The sequence below is a fragment of the Magnolia sinica genome, chromosome 6 (genome assembly GCF_029962835.1).
Source record: "Magnolia sinica isolate HGM2019 chromosome 6, MsV1, whole genome shotgun sequence".
Taxonomy (NCBI): Eukaryota; Viridiplantae; Streptophyta; class Magnoliopsida; order Magnoliales; family Magnoliaceae; genus Magnolia; species Magnolia sinica.
Genome location: NC_080578.1, coordinates 8,364,587 through 8,383,060, shown reverse-complemented (window position 1 = coordinate 8,383,060; position 18,474 = coordinate 8,364,587). Strand labels below are relative to the sequence as shown.

General features: G+C 40.6%; 1 protein-coding gene and 1 long non-coding RNA gene across 7 annotated transcripts; one reads left to right on the top strand and one right to left on the bottom strand.

Moving 5' to 3' along the window:
• The first annotated feature begins 367 nt into the window (after positions 1-367).
• On the top strand, positions 368-16,869 carry LOC131248175 (ankyrin repeat-containing protein At5g02620-like). 6 transcript variants are annotated; one of them, XM_058248273.1, is made up of 6 exons: positions 368-1,250; positions 1,628-1,819; positions 3,787-3,903; positions 7,123-7,143; positions 8,650-9,164; positions 16,196-16,869. In XM_058248273.1, exons 1-6 carry the CDS (start codon positions 773-775, stop codon positions 16,790-16,792), a joined length of 1,920 nt encoding a protein of 639 aa, XP_058104256.1. In that variant the 5' UTR covers positions 368-772; the 3' UTR covers positions 16,793-16,869. The 6 variants fall into 6 exon arrangements, with proteins under 6 accessions (XP_058104256.1, XP_058104258.1, XP_058104259.1 ...); XM_058248274.1 differs by having other exon boundaries at positions 370-1,250; positions 1,631-1,819; XM_058248275.1 differs by lacking the exon at positions 7,123-7,143.
• On the bottom strand, positions 1,558-3,919 carry LOC131248176 (uncharacterized). Its single transcript, XR_009172159.1, has 2 exons — positions 3,782-3,919; positions 1,558-1,782 (listed from the first exon to the last, which is right to left on the bottom strand). It is a non-coding gene; the product is annotated as an uncharacterized LOC131248176 (long non-coding RNA).
• Positions 16,870-18,474: the final 1,605 nt, after the last annotated feature.

Below are 18,474 nucleotides of genomic sequence, written 5' to 3'. Positions count from 1 at the left end.
CCGTTGACACCTTCCTAAGGTCCACTATGATGTTTATCTGAGATCCAACCTGTTTATAAGTTAAGATAGACATGAAAAAAGGGAAAAAAACAAATTTCAGCTTGATCAAAAACTTTTGTGGCACTTAAAAATTTTTAATGGTGGGCGTCACTCTCTCCACTGTTTTCTGTGGTGGGGTTCACTGGAGCTTTGGATCTGACTCATTCTTTATCTCTTGCCATAAAATGATATCTCCAAATAGATGGATAGTGTGGATACAACACATACATCATGGTGGGCCCTACAGAACTTGTTGATGTCACTTCATTAGCGAGTCTGCTGGCTACTCAACCTGTTAGTATCTAATCCGCGTCCCTTAAAGGTAAGCCTATTTCCTGTGGTGTGGTCCACCAGAGGTTTGGATATGCTACGTTTTTGGCCCATGCCATAAAATGAGCTGGCAAAATGGATGGACGGCCCGACCGAACTTGGCGTTACCTGACCTGAATGAATCTGCTCCCAATCATACCCCACCACGTCAGCTCACCACAGATGACCCTTTCGTAGTGGCAGGGTCACCAAGCAATCCCCATCTGTGAAAGGTTCATTAGTGAGAGAGAGAGATGCTTGTTAGTCTTTTCCGCAATAACTAGTGCTCTTAAGCAGCTCTCATCGGTGTAATCCACGATTCTGATCAAAGCAGCTCTCATGTCACTGTTTTAAAAGCTGCACCACAAGGGAAGTGGGAAGCAATCATACATAGTGCCTGAACTAACGGTGGTCATTCCTTCCCATGTCTCAAGTCAATGTTTTAAAAGCTGCACTGCAAGGGGAGTGGGAAGCAATCACCACCTTGTACCGAGAGCGGCCCACCTTATGCGATGCCGCTCCAGTCACCGCTGTTACAGGTAACACACTCATTCACATTGCAGTGCAATATTCCGGTCGAGCCGAAGTGGTTAGTGAGCTGCTAGACTTACTGCCAGAACGTGTACGCGTAGCAAAGAACAACGGAGGGAACACTTCACTCCACGAAGCTGCCAGGGCCGGGAACACTGAGATTGCAACGGTGATACTGAAGAAGGATGAGGGCTTGATTACAAGCCGCAACAGCTGTGGCGAGACGCCTGTGTTTTGCGCTGCCACGCATGGAAAGAAGGAGATGCTCAACTTCCTTGTTTCTGTGGCTAAGAATGTTGTTCATGAGGTGATGGTGAGGAGGAACGACGGAGCTACTATCCTTCATGCAGCTACTCTTGGTGGATTTTACGGTAAGGTCGAACTACATGGAGAAACTTTAAATTGCAGTCCTCATGCGTCACCACACAATAGAATATGGTTTTATTTCTACCCTAATATTGATGAGAAGATCAATGGTCTGAATCATTCAGGATTACTGTTAAGTGTGGGGTCCACCATTGATGTTTTAATGACATAAGATCCACTTATAGCTCATGAACAAAAGCCCTCACAATGACTTGTAAACACAGCTAGAAAAGAGAACATTTTAAAACGCACGAGATAAACAGATAGATTCTTTCTTTCTCCTATTCCATTTGAGATTTTTTATTAAAAAAAAAAAAAAACTAAATTAAAACCTAATTAATGATATTTCTCATCAATTTGTTGACGCTTTCGGATAATCTAGCAGATGTAGCGTTGGAGATCTTGGAGTTGTGTCCAGAGATGGCATTCAGTAGGGACAACCGTGGAATGACGGCCCTTCATCTTCTCGCCTTCTCTTCATCTTCTTTCAAGAGCAGAACCATATTTTCTCTTCAATCTGTTGGGGAAGCGCCTTTTCTGATCTATGAAAAGATAGCCGTCGCCTTGTACGCTTGTACGTCCTTTTTTATTGGGTCCTGATTCACCGGGCTCCTCATGTGAGGGAGCAATACGCGTGCCATAGATCTGTGTAAATGTCATACGTGTTAGAGATTCCTGCCATTCATCAGTTAGTACACTGAACATGCCATGCTCCAAGAATGATGTTGAACCGTTGATCACGAGTACGAGGATTGAACAGTGTGTTGACGTGGCAAAGTTCTTTACCACACCAAAGAAAACAGTGGGGACAACGATGCCCGCCCTTGAAACCTTCCAAGGGCCTACCATGACGTTTATTTTTCATCCAACTTCTTCATAAGGTCACACGGACCAGGATGAAAGGAAGGGAAACATAAATATCAGCCTGACCTAGAACGTCTGTGGCCTCCAAAAAGTTTTCAATGGTAGGCATTCAATCTCCACTATTTTTGTTGTGACGTGGTTCACTTGAGCTCTGGAGCTAGCTTAATTTGGAGCTCATTCCCTAATATAATCTCACAAAATGGATGGACGATGTGGATATAATACAAACGTCATGATGAGGCTCACATAACTTCACATAACTTTACTACGTCAACACACCACCCGAGTTGGTCCACGCAATCCGCCTCTGCTGATCAAGCCCATCAAATCTCCTCGGGAAAACAGGCCGTTAGAAAAATAAAGCCCAACCGTATAAATTCAGGGTACATGGCATTGGCATGGTTTTAATACTCGGACGAGTCCACTCGGATTCGGAAGCACCTGATCAAATTTGATATCACGAGTCTTCCCCTCCCAGGATATATCATGTTTAGCACACAAGTGGCACATATCTTTAACACGTGTGGCGCCCACCAGTCTATGACATGGATCTCTAAAATCAAACTTCCATGACAAGGTTACTTTGCTATGGTTTGATGACAGGACCCAAAAGTTAGCTTCCCACCGGATTTTTTCTTTTCATCGGGCTAACTTTTGGCGTCAGGAGTTTCATTATATAATAGTAGGGGTGTACACCGAGTCGAACCATCCCCAGCTCTAACTCGGCTCGGCTGGGTCAGCCAATTTGAGCCAAAATTGAGCATCTGCAGTATTTTCACAAACACATGTAGTACACTTTTAATTTCTTGCTGTATGTAAAATAGCAGCAAGTATTTTATCAAACACCTTATAGGCAACATCAAAATTAAGGAAAAATGGTATTTGTTTCATATACATACTTTCTTTGCCACTAGCTGGTTGAGTCATTTCATCAAACACTTGGTGAGAAACATCAATACCAAAGTAACTGAGTCACCAAACTAATTTGATCTGAGTTCGATTCGAGTTAGGGTTCGATCCGAGTCAAGTCGAGCTCGAGCAAGCTTGAACTCGGTTCAAAAAATTTTAGAGCTCAAAAAATCAGCTTGACTCGGCTCAAACTTAGCTTCGAACCGAGCCGAATAGAGCTTTTCAAGTCAAGTCAAGCAAGCTAACCGAGCTAACTCGGTTCATGTACACTCTATAAATTAGTATATTTTGTCTTTTCAATTCATTCAAGAGGATAGTCTTCTACTTCTGTTCTTCTTCTCCTGCGGCATAAGCATAAACATGGTATTTATTAGGCCGTGGAATAAAAGACATTATTAGGCTCACTTTAATAATTATATAGCATTCATATATAGTAAAATATGTATTTATTGTCTTTACTCACGTTAAGACGTTATATATATATATATATATATATATATATATATATATATATATATATATATATATAAAATGTTGATATCAGTAGTCAACATGAAAAAAATGATATCGATATGAGGATAATAACCTGAACAAAACCATGGATGGAATGGTCATGGCCACATGAATGATTAAAGTGCATTAGATGGATGATTTGAACATCCAAGTGTCTGAAAGCAGCATAAGCATCAAATGCATCAATGTTCCCACTTCCTATGAGCTCTCTCTCTCTTATATATAACGTGACTAAATTGTCCTTTTTGACTTTAGGTATTCCCGTGGAGCACTTCTCGATAAGAGAATGCGGTAATTCCTTAAGCGGGTCAAATCAAGCAGATACTCAGGAATTCAGTTTCACAAAGATATGTAAGGACCACGTGAACTCAGGTCCCGTATTAATGAGATCGTGAGAACCTTCTTTTGTAATAAGGTCCTAGTATTAAGAATTTTGATCCTTCGACTACCACGGAAAATTTTACTTTTTGGCATTCTAATTGGTCCACATTATCACTGGCATTGTAATCCTGAATTAAATGCAGTGTGTGATGATGTGGTCCAATTAGATTGCATTCCTGCTTGTGGTAGTAGAGGATCCCGATTCTGGTATATTATATTTGACTCGGTCTCAGTTTTCCTGTTGGTACAAGTGGGGCCCATGATTCAGTGATCCAATTTTGTTGATATGATGGCCTATGGATGGACCATGCACATATCCACAGGTTAGGTTCCCATCCAGGAGGATCTTAATGCATGGACCATATGTATTGTACACGGTTTTATCCTACAAGCTACAAACTGAAAACCCAAGTGTACTGTAGAAGCACCCAATCTATATTATTTCCTCCGTCTAATATTGCCTGCAGTCCTGGCCACAAGGGATTCCTGTGGTCCTAAGATCTATGGAAGCCACAGTGATGTATGTGCTATATATTTGATCTATCCATCCATTTTGCCAACTCACTTTGGGCCATGAGCTTAAACATGAGGTAGATCCAATGCTCGAGTAATACTATCAAATTTTCAAATGAAATGCATGATAACAAAAGTTTGAAATTTTAAATCTTATTATGCTTAATGGATCTCCATTCATGATCATGTTATGTTTATAGAAAACGCAAAATACACATCCACAATGCATACCTATGTGCGAAATTTTTGTTTTCCTTTTGCCACTATTAATATCTCAACCCGTTGAGTTTTTCCTTGATCTATCAAAAGTGGATAGCGGAGAACCACATCAATTTCCTTTGGTATGAGCTTAGGGCCAACACAAGCTGTCCACAAGCTAGGTGGACCCCATATATATGTTAGGGTCATGCGGACATATGTAGAAGGAAGGTGGGGCATCTCTCTCTCTCTCTCTCTCTCTCTCTCTCTCTCTCTCTCTCTCTCTCTCAGATCTACATATAAGGAGGATGTTAGGGTTTCAAGAGGTACACTTTAAGACGGCACTCCACCAATATAGAAATTTCAGTATACCCTACTGTGAAGTAAGTTTGTTTAACTTTCCTAATCATGCACCCTAACCGTCCATATCTCTTCACTATTTGTGGTCACTATTAGACAATTTTCATATTGCTCTAAAGATTATATTAACATATCTTACACATTTGATGTCTATCAAAATAGTTTAAAATAAATCAATAGTTAAAACTAAAAGTTAACATTTGAAAATTTACGAGTAACTAACAAAAAATCTTAGAAGTATTAATCAGCCTTTAAAACACATTATGGATGATCCAAACTATAAAATCAGCCCACATACTAATGTTCAAAGAAAATCAAGTAGATACCTTATTGAATTGCATATATGTCAATAATCATGATGAAAGCACCTAGTTATATCTACTTTTTAGTAGTCATATAGTGACCTTATAAAGCGAGCCAAAGCACTATCAATGAAAATCTCTTCATCCATGCATCCTCAAGATTAGAGATTTAGCAGAACTAATGCAATCACAAGTCTTTTTTAGTTTAAACATGATAGGTCTCTTAGCCTAGATACTTGTTAGTGGTCCTGCCAATGTAAGTGATCAAAGGTTCTTTGGTGATACCATCTATAAAATACTCACACATTCACATAGGGTGAGACGAACGAAGGCATATTGATATCAGGTTAACTCCTAATGGTGTAGATGACACTAGTCTATCCCCTCACACAAGATGACCATTGTTTAAATATTACAAACTTGGCACCTATATGGTCATGGCCAAGTCATTGGGACCCATGAATCACAACTCTCCGTTTAATGGCCATTTTGTCCAATATTAGTTGCCCATGGACAATTAGAAATAATCCTCTCGGGCTCATGAAAATAAACATTCACAAACATTAAATTAGCAACTAAATGAATGAAGAATCCATGCAACTAGATCAATAAACAATCAAACATTAGCTTTTCATAATACAACCCCAATACACACCACATGAAACAAGGACCATAAGGACACTTGCATTGAAACCTTCTTAAGGCCCATTGTTATGTTTATATTCTATCCAACCCATTCATAACATGGCTTTGACATGAGTGAAGGGAAAAAATAAAAATCAGCTTGATCCAAAACTTCTATAACCCGTAAGTTTTAAAATTGTAAACATTCAATCTCCACTATTTTATGTGGTGTGGTCCGCTTGAGCTCTGGATTTGCCCCATGTTTGGGCTCATGTTTTAGAATGAACTGTCAAAATGGCTGGATGGAATAGATATAATAAATACATCACAGTGGGGCCCACAGGAGTGGGTCTCGCTCTTGGAAATCTGTCATTTGACTTAGTTCTATTAGGGCATGTTTGATCCATGGGATTAGATGGTATGAAATTGTATTAGATGGGATTAACCAATATTGCACAATGATTGCATGTGTGGAAATACTAGGGTATTTTGGCCATCCAGTCCTCTATTTGGGATAAATTTCTTGTTATGAGAAAACAATGGATTATGAAAAACCTAGTTTGGTGAACCATAGAATTATATTCAATGAATCAAATTGATAATTGATGTCGGTCACTTATACCCATATATAACTAAAATGCCATGTGTAAAGGGCGTATATGGATAGACGGCATGAATAAAACACATGCATCAATGTGGGGCCCACATGTGTAGTGGATTTCAAAATCCACATAAATCCTGCATGGGACCAAATGCAATTCCATCCCACTTAGTCTCAACCCTTCCCATCCTCCCCAACTGTCGGATGGAATTAGCACGGGATCAAATGCAATTCCATCCCACCTAATCCCATCTGATACCATGCGCCAAATGCCTCCTTAACCATCAAGTCAGACTTCAACTCAATGGAGCTATTTATGCACGGCACATGTGCTACCTTAGCTAGTATCTTGGGCATCTTAGCAGAATCATGGCCTCCAAATTGATTTTCCCATAATTGGAGGAAGAAATTGAAGGAAAAAAAAAAAAAATCCTAATTCACTTGGTTAAACCTGCTGAGACTCAAGTTAATACGACCCAATGACAAGCCAAAGTCCAAGAAACCATGGAAATGAGAATGTTCAAAAAAATCAAACTGAATACCAAAGGTAGGGTTTACTTTCTAACGGTAGTGACTTATTACTAATGCTCTCTTTCCTCTCTCATGTTTCAGGGATTAAGCATTTGTTATCAGGTGAGAAAAGATGTTATCTACATTTATTTTATTTTATTTATTATTATTATTGTTATTTTAGAAAAGTACGGAGAGTACACCATCTCTAACTTTGTTATCTGCATTATTTAGCTACATAAGTATAAGAAAGAAATGATATATGTTGTTTGAATATATAATAATTACCATGCATTTGAGTTGCATGGGTGCACCATGATTTGTGAGTGCCATTCATCCGTTAGATGTCTCTAATGTTAGGCTTGCATCTCAAAATTCAGCCTAATTCATTAGCATAAGTGGGGCATGTTAGGGGACCACGAAAGCATACAAAAATAAATCTATGAAAGTAAACCAATTGCACCGAGCAAACAGAAAGATAACATGACGATTTAACGTTGAGAAAATCATGGCACAAAGCGATAGATGATCACTATGAAAGCAAAAACTACAAAGAAAAAGAGCTTACCTGATTTGAACAACCTCGAATCTCACCCTTACTACACCCTTTGAAACCCTTGGACAAATTAGAGACCCTATTTTTATCTTCTAATCCCGCTTACACCCATATATATGTATGTATATATATATATATGTATGTATATATATATATTGTATATATATATATATATATATATATATATATATATATATATATATATATATATATATGTATATATATGTATGTATATATATATATATATAGCCTATAGAAGGATCCCAAGCACAATCGGAAACAAATCCCACAAAATCGAAAGCATCGAACAGTCTTCGAAACTGTCAATGGCATTAAACAGTTTTCGATATCATCAAAACTAATCCTTCGATGGCATCAAAGCCACATTGATATCATTGAAATAACACCTCAATTGTCCAAAGACAAGACATTATTTTTTTGAAAATCCTCAATTGCATCGAGCTATGTGCAATGACATCGAACCTTACCTTCAATGTCATCGTCGAAAAACACCATGATAGTCTAATGACCAACTGGAGAAAATTTGAAAAGTCTCAATGAGATCAAGCACTGTTCGATGCCATCGAAGGTGACATCAAACAATTTGTCGATAGGCATCGACAGGCCTTGTATCTAACTTGATTTAAGACTTCAAATACAAGGTCACACCAAAGGGAAGACTAGGAACACTTGGGAGAGGACGTATAACATAAATTATATAAGGTCCCCTTGAGCTTTTGATGGGGATGATTCTTAGGATGTCTGGTGCCCATAAGGAGTCTCACCCAATAAATGGTTTACGTTCCACATACGCATCATGGGCGAGACCCACATTACTCACACACATGGTAAGTACCATGTGTTGTGTTCGAATGCATGTAATCATTCCACCACATAAGAATTACAAATGCTTTCTTAACTTGAATATGCAGTTTCAAATTATTACAATTAACATGATCATAGCCGCTCGATTCATAGACTTCTCCATCATTATTAAAACAGAATTTTGTGATTTGGAGCGGGGTTAGGACTCTTAATCCTGATTAGATGTCTTTTATTTTAAAATATTGCAGCATGCCCGGTACTCAGAAATGTTTACATTGCAAAGCAAAAGCACACATGGGCATTGCAACTTGTGAAGCGTTTGATAGAAAAGGAAGCTCAATGGAGATATGAACATGATGGTATGGGCCCAAATAAAAGCTATGGATGGCATCGAATCAATGATGGTGATGAATCAAAGAAGATGAAAAATAAGAATATCGAGAAGAAATTAGATAGACCTCTCATTCTTGCAACAAAGTTTGGGATAGTGGAGTTGGTGCGGGAGATAGTGAAAGTATTCCCGGAATCTGTAGAATTCGTCGACGAAGCTGGGAAGAACCTGTTGCATTTGGCGGTGGAGCACCGACAGGAGTATGTTCTCAAGTTATTGAACAAGATGAGGATAGCGACTGCAATGATGGCAGCTGGGATTGACATAGGCGGTAACACTATCTTGCATCTTGCAGCCAAGCTTGGAGAATATAAGCCAAAGCACGTAAGTGGGCCCGCCATTCATATGCAATGGGAGAGTGTCTGGTTTGAGGTATGCCTGCCCTTTCATTTTTCTTTTTTAGTTGGTATCAATAACCGGATTAAAAGGTTTATTGCACAAGAGTGATTAGTCTCGACCCGAAAATCAGGCCAATTCAAACTTCAGGTGGGCCACCCTATTAAAATTGTGACACCAAAATCACTATAAATTCATTCACAATTTTTTTAGCGCATATAACTCATGTTTCACGTAAGCTATAATAAGTCACAAGTGTTAGTGGACCCTTAGAGGAGTATTTTTCACATTTCCCTCGTATAAAGACAACTTGTAAGATAAGTTATATCGAGAAAAAGTGAGTTATAAATTTTAAAGAGTGGAGTTTCTACTCACACAAGAGGATTTCAAGCTTCAAGGTTTTTTAAGAAGTGTTTCAAGGTTTTCTTCTCAAGGTTTTTAAGGTGAAAATGCATATTAGTAGCATTATCATGATAGAAGTTTTTCCTTTTAAGCTTGAACTAAGAGGTTTTGTTGTATTCTTAAAATATGTACTCCATTCCCTCTTCTTTGTCATCTTTCCTTATTATAGTAGATTTTTCTTTGTCAGATTGTTCGTGAATGTAACCAAAGTGGTAAATCATATATATCTTTTGTTTTTGTGTAGTTGTTGTTATGAATTATTTTTTTTCATTATCTTCTTTATATTCATTGCACATGATCTTTACATATTTCGTGTGCTATTAAAAATCAAAGAATGTTTGGTTTTGATAATGTGTTGCTTGGGCACCGATTTTAGTCACATCAAGTAGTTGGCAATGGTTTAAATCACTTGCGAACTTGGGAGGTCTCAGGCAAGATTTTACATTGCTTTAGTGCAGCAGGACAACCGAGTGTTTGGTGGTTTTGGTAATTGTGATTTTTGCATAACCACCTATTCACCTAAGTTTTGGATCACCCTGATTTTTTTGGACTCCAAGCCAAACCAAGGGGTGGCACTCCAGTTAATTGACCTTATAGATAGTTGGAATAACGAAATCATGTTGGATCAATGGCCATGAGGCCCTCTTATGATGGGGTTTTCCTCCTCAGGTCAAAGGAGATGTGGTGCGGTTCGGATGCTACAAATAGTGGAATCATTGTGCTGCTCGACCAGTCGAGTGAACAATACTCGACCGATCGAAGGTCACTCGACTCAAAGTCCAGCGAGCTCAGTAGACAATGCTCGACCAGTCGAAGGCCCGGCTCGACCGGTCGAGTGAACAGTACTCGACCAGTCCAGCAGCCTGCTCGACCAGTCGAGGTTACGCAAATTTGTTCCGCGACTTTATGCAGGTTGCAGAATTTTGAGGCCCTTTCACAAGAGGTGCAAAAGGGAGTTTCCTAAACTATAAATAGGGGTACCTAAGGCTTTTCTAGGTAATGCAAGAAGATTTCCTAAAGCTTTGCAAAGGTTTGTTAAAGGGTTTAGGGTAATCAAAGGTGTGAGAGAAAGAGAGAAAGGAGGCTTGTGGAATGGAGGTTATGCTTATAGAGGTGATCTATTGTGCACTCGACATCTCAGCGCTTCTACGTCCTCGTAATCGGTGAGATCTTTCTGTTTTTCTTTTATTCTCTTATTGTTTATCCGCTCCTGCGTAAGTGAAGAAGGTTTGACCAAGCAGTATGTGCTTATGATCGGTTGTAACGTTCTACTTGATAGTGGATTGTTGATCTGGACAAGGTCTCGTGGTTTTTACCTCTTTGAGGGTTTTTCACGTAAAAATATCTTGTGTGGTGTGGTTTATGCTTTGATTTATTTCATTGCTTTTTTATCCCATAATTCTGTTTGTTTTTTGAGGCTAGATCCTAAGGTTTTGTGCAATGCCCCCAACAAAGTGGTATCAAAGCTAAGTTCAATGAACGGAGTGGGATCGGTTTTGAATTATGGAAGGTGGCTCATTAAGGATGATCAGCCTCAATGGTTCTAACTAGACCATATGGAAGGCTAAGATGGAAGACTTGCTTTATTGCAAAGACTTATATTCTCCAATTTTAGGCATATCAGCAAAATTCAAGGATATGTCTGATGATGATTGGAAGAAGTTAGACCAGAAGGCAGTGGGGTTTATTAGACAATGGCTGGATGATTTCGTGTTCCACCATGTGTCTACGAATACCTCAGTCGCTAGCATATGGCTGAAATTGGAAGGGCTGTATGAGAGGAAGACAGTCGGTAATAAAATCTTCCTAATAAGACGACTTGTGAATCTCAAGTTCAAAGATGGTGGTTTTATGGCTGAGCACATGAATGACGTCAGCAATATCGTGAACCAGCTCTCCGCTATGAAGATGGTCCTAGATGATTAATTACAGGCTTTCTTATTGCTTAGTTCATTACCTGACAATTGGGAGACATTAGTGGTGTCTTTAAGTAACTCCACACCAGACGGAAAGGTATCCATGGAACAGGTTACTAGATGTCTCTTCAATGAAGAGACAAGGAAGAAGTCTCAAGGGTCTACTCAGCAAGAGGCTCTTGTGACACAAGAACGGGAGAGAGGAAAGAACACGAAGGGCGGGAAGGCCCGAGATAAATCAAGAGGCAAGTCGAGTACCAAGAAGCATATTGACTGCTGGAATTGTGGTAAGAATGGTCACTATAAGCATGAATGTCATAAGAGTAAGAACGACAAGAAAGAAAAAGGAAAGGAGAATGAAGATGAATCAGATTCCACTGCGGTCGCTTCAAATGGCAATGTTGTAGTTATTCTTTTAGCAAATCATGATATTTGTCTCACGGCTACGAGTCAGGACACCGACTAGGTGATTGACTTGGGAGCTTCTTTTCATGTGACTCCACGCAGGAACTTCTTCACAAGCTACAAGTCAGGTGACTTTGGGACCGTGAAGATGAAAATTTCTAGCGTATCGAAGATCGTAGGAGTCAGTGATATTTGTATGAAGACTGATGTGGGCTGCAAATTGGTTCTCAGGGATGTGAGACATATCACAGACCTTCACCTCAACTTAATGTTGATGAGAAGGTTGGATGATGATGGCTATGAAAGTCGGTTTGTTGGTGGGTGTTGAAAGCTCATCAAGGGTTCATTGATCGCTACCAGAGGAAAGAAGTGTTGCACCCTTTACAAGGTAAGTGTCAGTGTATGCAAGGGTGGGTTGAATGCAGTGGAAGATTCAGTTATTGACATGTGGCACAGGCGTCTAGGCCACATGACTGAAAAAGACCTTCAGTTACTAGAGAGGAAACGGCTCCTTCTAAATGTGATAGGTATACCTCTCAAAACTTGTATTGATTGTTTATCAGAAAAACAGTATAGAGTTTCATTTATTAAATCTGTTTCTCCTGTTAAAAAAGTGCATGCATTAGATTTGGTTTATTCTCATGTTTATGGTCCTATGAGAATAAAAACCTTGAGTGGGGCATTGTATTTTGTCACTTTTATAGATGATGCATCTAGGAGGGTTTGGGTTTATGCTTTGAAATCCAAGGACGAGGTTTTTGGTATGTTTAAATTGTTTCATGCTATGGTCAAGAGAGAGACAGGCAGATCATTGAAGTGCATCCACACTAACAATGGTGGTGAATACATTGGCGACTTTTATGAGTATTATAAGTCCTTAGGTATACAGTATGAACAAACGGTTCCCAAGACCCTCCAGCATAATGGTGTAGCTGAGCGAATAAATCGCACCATTGTAGAGAGAATCAAATGCAAGTTATCATATGCAAAGTTGCCCAAGATGTTCTGGGAAAAAGCAATGCACACGGCGGTATATCTGATAAACATATCTCCATCAGCCCCGTTGAATGGAGAAGTGTCTGAGAAGGTGTGGACTGTACAAGATCCATCATACAGTCATCTTAGGGTGTTTGGATGTAGGGCATCCGTTCACGTACCAAAGGACAAGAGCTCCAAGCTCGATATGAAGATCAGACAATGTGTGTTCTTGGGGTACGGTAATAAAAAGTTCGGTTACAGATTGTGGGATCCGACCGAGAAGAAGCTCGTTAGGAGAAGAGATGTGGTTTTCTTTGAAGATCAGTGTATAGAAGATATTGGTAAGCCAGAAAAGAACCAGTCTAGTTCAGGTGAACTAGATGACATAGATCCGATTATTCCTACCGTGGTGCCTAATGACGAGGGAGTACAGCAAGGTGCAGAGGACGAGGGAGTTTCTTTAGAAGATGGACTAGGGGAGCAGCTCCCACTTGATCCACCTGTTGAGCCACAAGTGAGGAAGTCATTTAGGGACAGACAACCATCTAAGTGGTACTCACCGCATAAGTACATTATGCTCACTGATGGGGGAGAACCAGAAGATTATTCTGAGGCCGTAGCCGACGAGCATAAAGGGGAGTGGTTGAAAGCTATGCAAGAGGAGATGGAATCCTTACATAAGAACCACGCCTATGATATGGTGAAATTGCCTAAAGGCATGAAAACTTTGAGCAACAAGTGGGTGTTTAGAAAGAAGGTTGAGCAAAAGAATTCACAGACGAGATTCAAGGTTAGACTTAGAGTGAAATGGTTTGGTCAGAGGAAAGGCATAGACTTCGAGGAGATATTCTCACCAGTGGTGAAGATAACATCCATATGAATGTTTCTTGGGTTGGCGGCTAGCATGGATCTGGAGATTGAGCAGTTAGATGTTAAAACTGTCTTCCTTCATGGTGACCTGGAAGAAGAGATCTACATGCACCAACCAGAGGAATTCGAAATTAAGGGCAAAGAGCATGTGGTGTGTAGGCTGAGGAAGAGCTTATATGGGATGAAACAAACTTCACAGCAATGGTACAAGAAGTTCGACTCGTTTATGTTGAAGCATGGATATGACAGAACGGAGTCAGACCATTGTGTGTTCACGCGCAAGTTCTTAGATGGTGATTTCTTAGTTCTGCTATTATACGTTGATAACATGCTCATCATGAGAAAAGACATCAAGAAGATCGACAGGCTGAAGCAAGAGTTGGGCAAGTCGTTTACGATGAAAGACTTGGGCCCAACTAAATAGATCTTAGGAATGGAAATAACCAGCGACCGAAGCAGCAGGAAGTTTTGGCTGTCATAAGAGCGGTATATTCAAAAAGTCCTAGAGTGGTTAAATATGAATGCAACAAAGTTAGTCAGTACTCCACTGGATGATCACTTCAGATTAAGCGACAGGCAGTGTCCCAAGACGAAGACAAAGGTGGATGAGATGCAGAAAATACCCTACACATCAGCAGTAGGAAGTTTAATCTATGCTATGGTGTTTACACACCCAGACATAGCATATGCGGTTGGTGTTGTCAGCCAGTATCTTGTCAATCCTGGCAAAGAACATTGGGCAGCGGTGAAGTAGATACTGCGGTATCTAAGAGGCTCATCCAGGTTGAGCCTATGCTATGGTGACAAAAAACTTGTATTAGAGGGCTACACAGATGCAAATATGGCATATGATATAGACTCCAGGAAGTTTACATTAGGATTCATGTTCAGTTTGCAGGGGGAGCGATATATGGGCAGAGCAAGCTACAGAAGGTCGTAACGTTGTCGACGACAGATTCTGAGTGCATTACAGTCACAAAAGCATGTAAAGAGATGCTTTAGATGAAGAGGTTCCTACAGAAACTTAGCCTGAAGCAGGAGCAGCACGTGGTCTATTGCGATAGTCAAAGTACTATATACTTGAGCAAGAATCCAAGTCAACATTCCAAGTCAAAGCACATAGAGATTCGGTATCACTGGATTAGGGACACTTTTGAACAGAATGTGTTACGGCTTGAGAATGTCCACACGGACGATAATGGGTCAGACATGATGACCAAAGCTTTGCTCAATGGCAAGTTCGAGTTTTGTAAATATCAGGCTGGCTTGAAGAAGAAGAATTCCTCCTGAGTCGGAAAGGGAGAGATTTGATGGGGTTCTCCTCCTCAGGTCAGAGGAGATGTGGTGTAGTTCGGATGCCACAAATAGTGGAATCACCGCGCTGCTCGACCAGTCGAGAGCACTGCTCGACCGATCGAGTGAACAGCACTCGACCAGTCGAGGGTCACTCGACTCAAAGTACAGCGAGCTCAGTGAACAGTGCTCAACTAGTTTAACAGCTTGCTCGACCAGTCGAGGTTACACAAATTCGTTCCGCGATTTTGTGCGGATTGTGAAATTTTGAGGCTTGCCTAGGGCTTTTCTAGGTTATGCAAAAGGGTTTCTTAAAGCTTTGCAAGGGTTTGCTAAAGGGTTTAGGGTTATTAAATGTGTAAGAGAAAGAGAGAAAGAGAGAGAGGAAGCTTGTAGAATGGAGGTTATGCTCATAGAGGTGATCTATTGTGCACTCGACATCTCAGCGCTTTTATGTCCTCGTAATCGGTGAGATCTCTCCGTTTTTCTTTTATTTTCTTATTGTTTATCCGCTCATGCGTGAGTGAAGAAGGTTTGATCCAAGCAGTGTGTGTTTGTGATCAGTTGTAACATTCTACTTGATAGTAGATTGTTAATCTAGATGAGGTCCCGTGGTTTTTACCTCTTTGAGGGTTTTTCACATAAAGATCTCTTGTGTGGTGTAGTTTATCCTTTGATTTATTTCATTGCTTTATTATCCCATAATTCTGGTTTGTTTTGGAAGGCTAGATCCTAAGGTTTTGTGCAAGGCCCCCAAACATCTTGATCCCAGCCATTGCCCATTAGTGATGTAGATCCGACGCAATCTCATGTTGGCTTGTTAATCAAGCACTTAACTAGTTTGACTTCTTCTTGCTATTATTAATTAATGTTATTTATTTCACAAATTTGTTTGTGAACCGTTAAAATCTAGAGAAAGGCATTAACGTTACCCAAATGAGAAGGTAATTTCACCTTTGGGAGAGCTGATGATCCCACCATTACATTAGCGGGACGGAATCTATAAAAGGGGCTTTGTAACCCCATCAAGAGGGGGAAAAAAAAAAAAACAGAATCCTACTCGCAATCAGGAAGAACATTTTCTCATATGGCTCACCAGTCTCAAAACACCACCCTCTTTATTTGGACAACGTTTGACGGTCCAGATCACTGAAAATTTCAAATGATGGGAGACAATAAACCTTTGACAATTCATTAATGCAGCGTGTAAAGAAGTTGTGTCCAGCACATTTGGTACCCTACAGGAACAGGAGTAATCTAACAGCTAAGCAAGTATTCACACAGAGCCATAGAAGCCTCCTTAAACAAGGAGAGGAGTGGCTGAAAGATGGGTCTAACACATGCATTGTCGTGTCCACCCTCATTGCCACCGTCACATTCGCTGCGGCCTTCACCATACCTGGCGGCAATGACAGCGGAACAGGGCTACCGGTCCTCCAACAGCACCCGAATTTCATACCTTTCATAGAGTACATAGCCGTTTCCCTGTTATTCTCATTGCTCTCCCTTGCAATGTTCCTTTCCATCTACGCCTCTCGCTTCGAAGAAGAGGACTTCCTCGCATGGTTGCCTATTCAGTGCTTTGTCGCCATCACTGCTCTATTCAACTCGGTTGTGTTCACCGTATCGGCATTCATGATAGCTTTTCTTCTGGTGACTGATTGGAACCTTCCGAAGCCGGTAAGCATCGCGGATATTGCACTTGCCAGCGTCGGCTTTTCATGCTTTTGTCCTGTTTATCTGCATATAGTTTACCTCCCCATCTGCTATTCGATTGATCTACTCTGTATCTGTATCTGAACCCTTCATAAACATCATCCGGATGTGATGCTTGATGTGTGGTCATATCAAAATTAAACGGTTGAAATATTGGGACACCTAGGGCCTGTTTGGATATATACTCTCCAGTAAGAAACCTACTCAACTTTTTTAAGTTAACTACATCAGTTCGTTCTTTTTTTTTCGGGGGGCCCACACGATGGACGGTCCACATTAAAAGTAAGCTCCACAAGATGGGTAGTGGACATTAAGGTGGGCCCACATGATAGATGACCCACATTGAGGTGGGCCCCATATAATGGACAGTCCACATCTAAGGTGGACACCATATGATGGACGGTCCACATTAAAAGTAAGCTCCACAAGATGGGTAGTGGACATTAAGGTGGGCCCACATGATAGATGACCCACATTGAGGTGGGCCCACATGATAGATGACCCACATTGAGGTGGGCCCCATATAATGGATGGTCCACATCTAAGGTGGACTCCATATGATGGACGGTCCACATTAAAAGTAAGCTCCAAAAGATGGGCAGTGGACATTAAGGTGGGCCACATGATAGATGACCCACATTGAGGTCGGGCCCATATAATGGACGGTCCACATCTAAGGTGGACACCGTATGATGGACAGTCCACATTAAAAGTAAGCTCCACAAGATGGGCAGTGGACATTAAGGTGGGCCCACATGATAGATGACCCACATTGAGGTGGGCCCCATATAATGGAAGGTCCACATCTAAGGTGGATGCCATATGATGAACGGGCCAAATTATACGCTGTCCACATCAAAGGTAGGCTCCACAACATGGGACATTCTTACTCTTGCTCGGGTGGTAGACTCTCTGGAGTTTCAACACCTGGTCAAGGGTTCAAGTATCCACAGGTGGTGAAATCCACTACCACGTGAGTGTATGGGGGTGTGTGCATGTGTAATGATAATAATAATTTTAAAAAATAAAAATAAAAAGCTCCCCAACATGGGGACATTGATGGTGGGTCTTACATGATGGATGACCCGCATCAAGGTGAGCACATATAACGGACAGTCCACATCAAAAGTTGGCTGTCTAACAAAATCTGAATTGGGGTCATGACCTGTCTGCAATGGGCTCCCAGAGTTTGGGCCTTTATGTTGGACCATCAATAATACTGGTTGGACCCAACCACCTTTTGGTAACCTGAGCAACTGCTTCAGTGCATGGGTTTAAGATCCGGTGACTCGGGCTGACTCTGATCCCCATCGATTCGTGACTAGCACGAGTTAGAGGTGAATCGAAAGGATCCAAAGGAATCCAGGTCACATTCAACTTGGTGAGTTGTCAATCCATGATTTGATGTTACCGTCATCGAATGGACCATGCCACTGTATATTTTCCTACAGACGATTACAGCAGTCCAACTAAGATGAATAGTTATTGTTGACTTCCAACATTAAACGTAGGTCAAGTCTGATAGGGAAGGACCTCAGGTCAGCACGCCTTCCTGAGAGGATAACTGTTCTGAATTTATGGAACTTTTCTTGACTCCTCAAATCCACTTCGAAAAGAACAGGATTCAAAATTGATTAATGATTCAAATAAACAAATTCACAACCCCTTATATAGGGATACGGAAGAAATTTTATAATCAAATTACAATTAAAACTTCTAGAATTCACAACTTACCATACGGTCATGATTTCAAGGGTGTAAGGTTT

Excerpts from the sequence above, each read along its gene's own strand:
- LOC131248175 (XM_058248273.1), top strand. The coding sequence starts at position 773 with ATGTCTCAAGTCAATGTTTTAAAAGCTGCACTGCAAGGGGAGTGGGAA. Across the intron at positions 7,144-8,649 it reads GATTAAGCATTTGTTATCAG|CATGCCCGGTACTCAGAAAT; the intron begins GTGAGAAAAGAT and ends AAAATATTGCAG. Across the intron at positions 9,165-16,195 it reads GGGAGAGTGTCTGGTTTGAG|CGTGTAAAGAAGTTGTGTCC; the intron begins GTATGCCTGCCC and ends TCATTAATGCAG.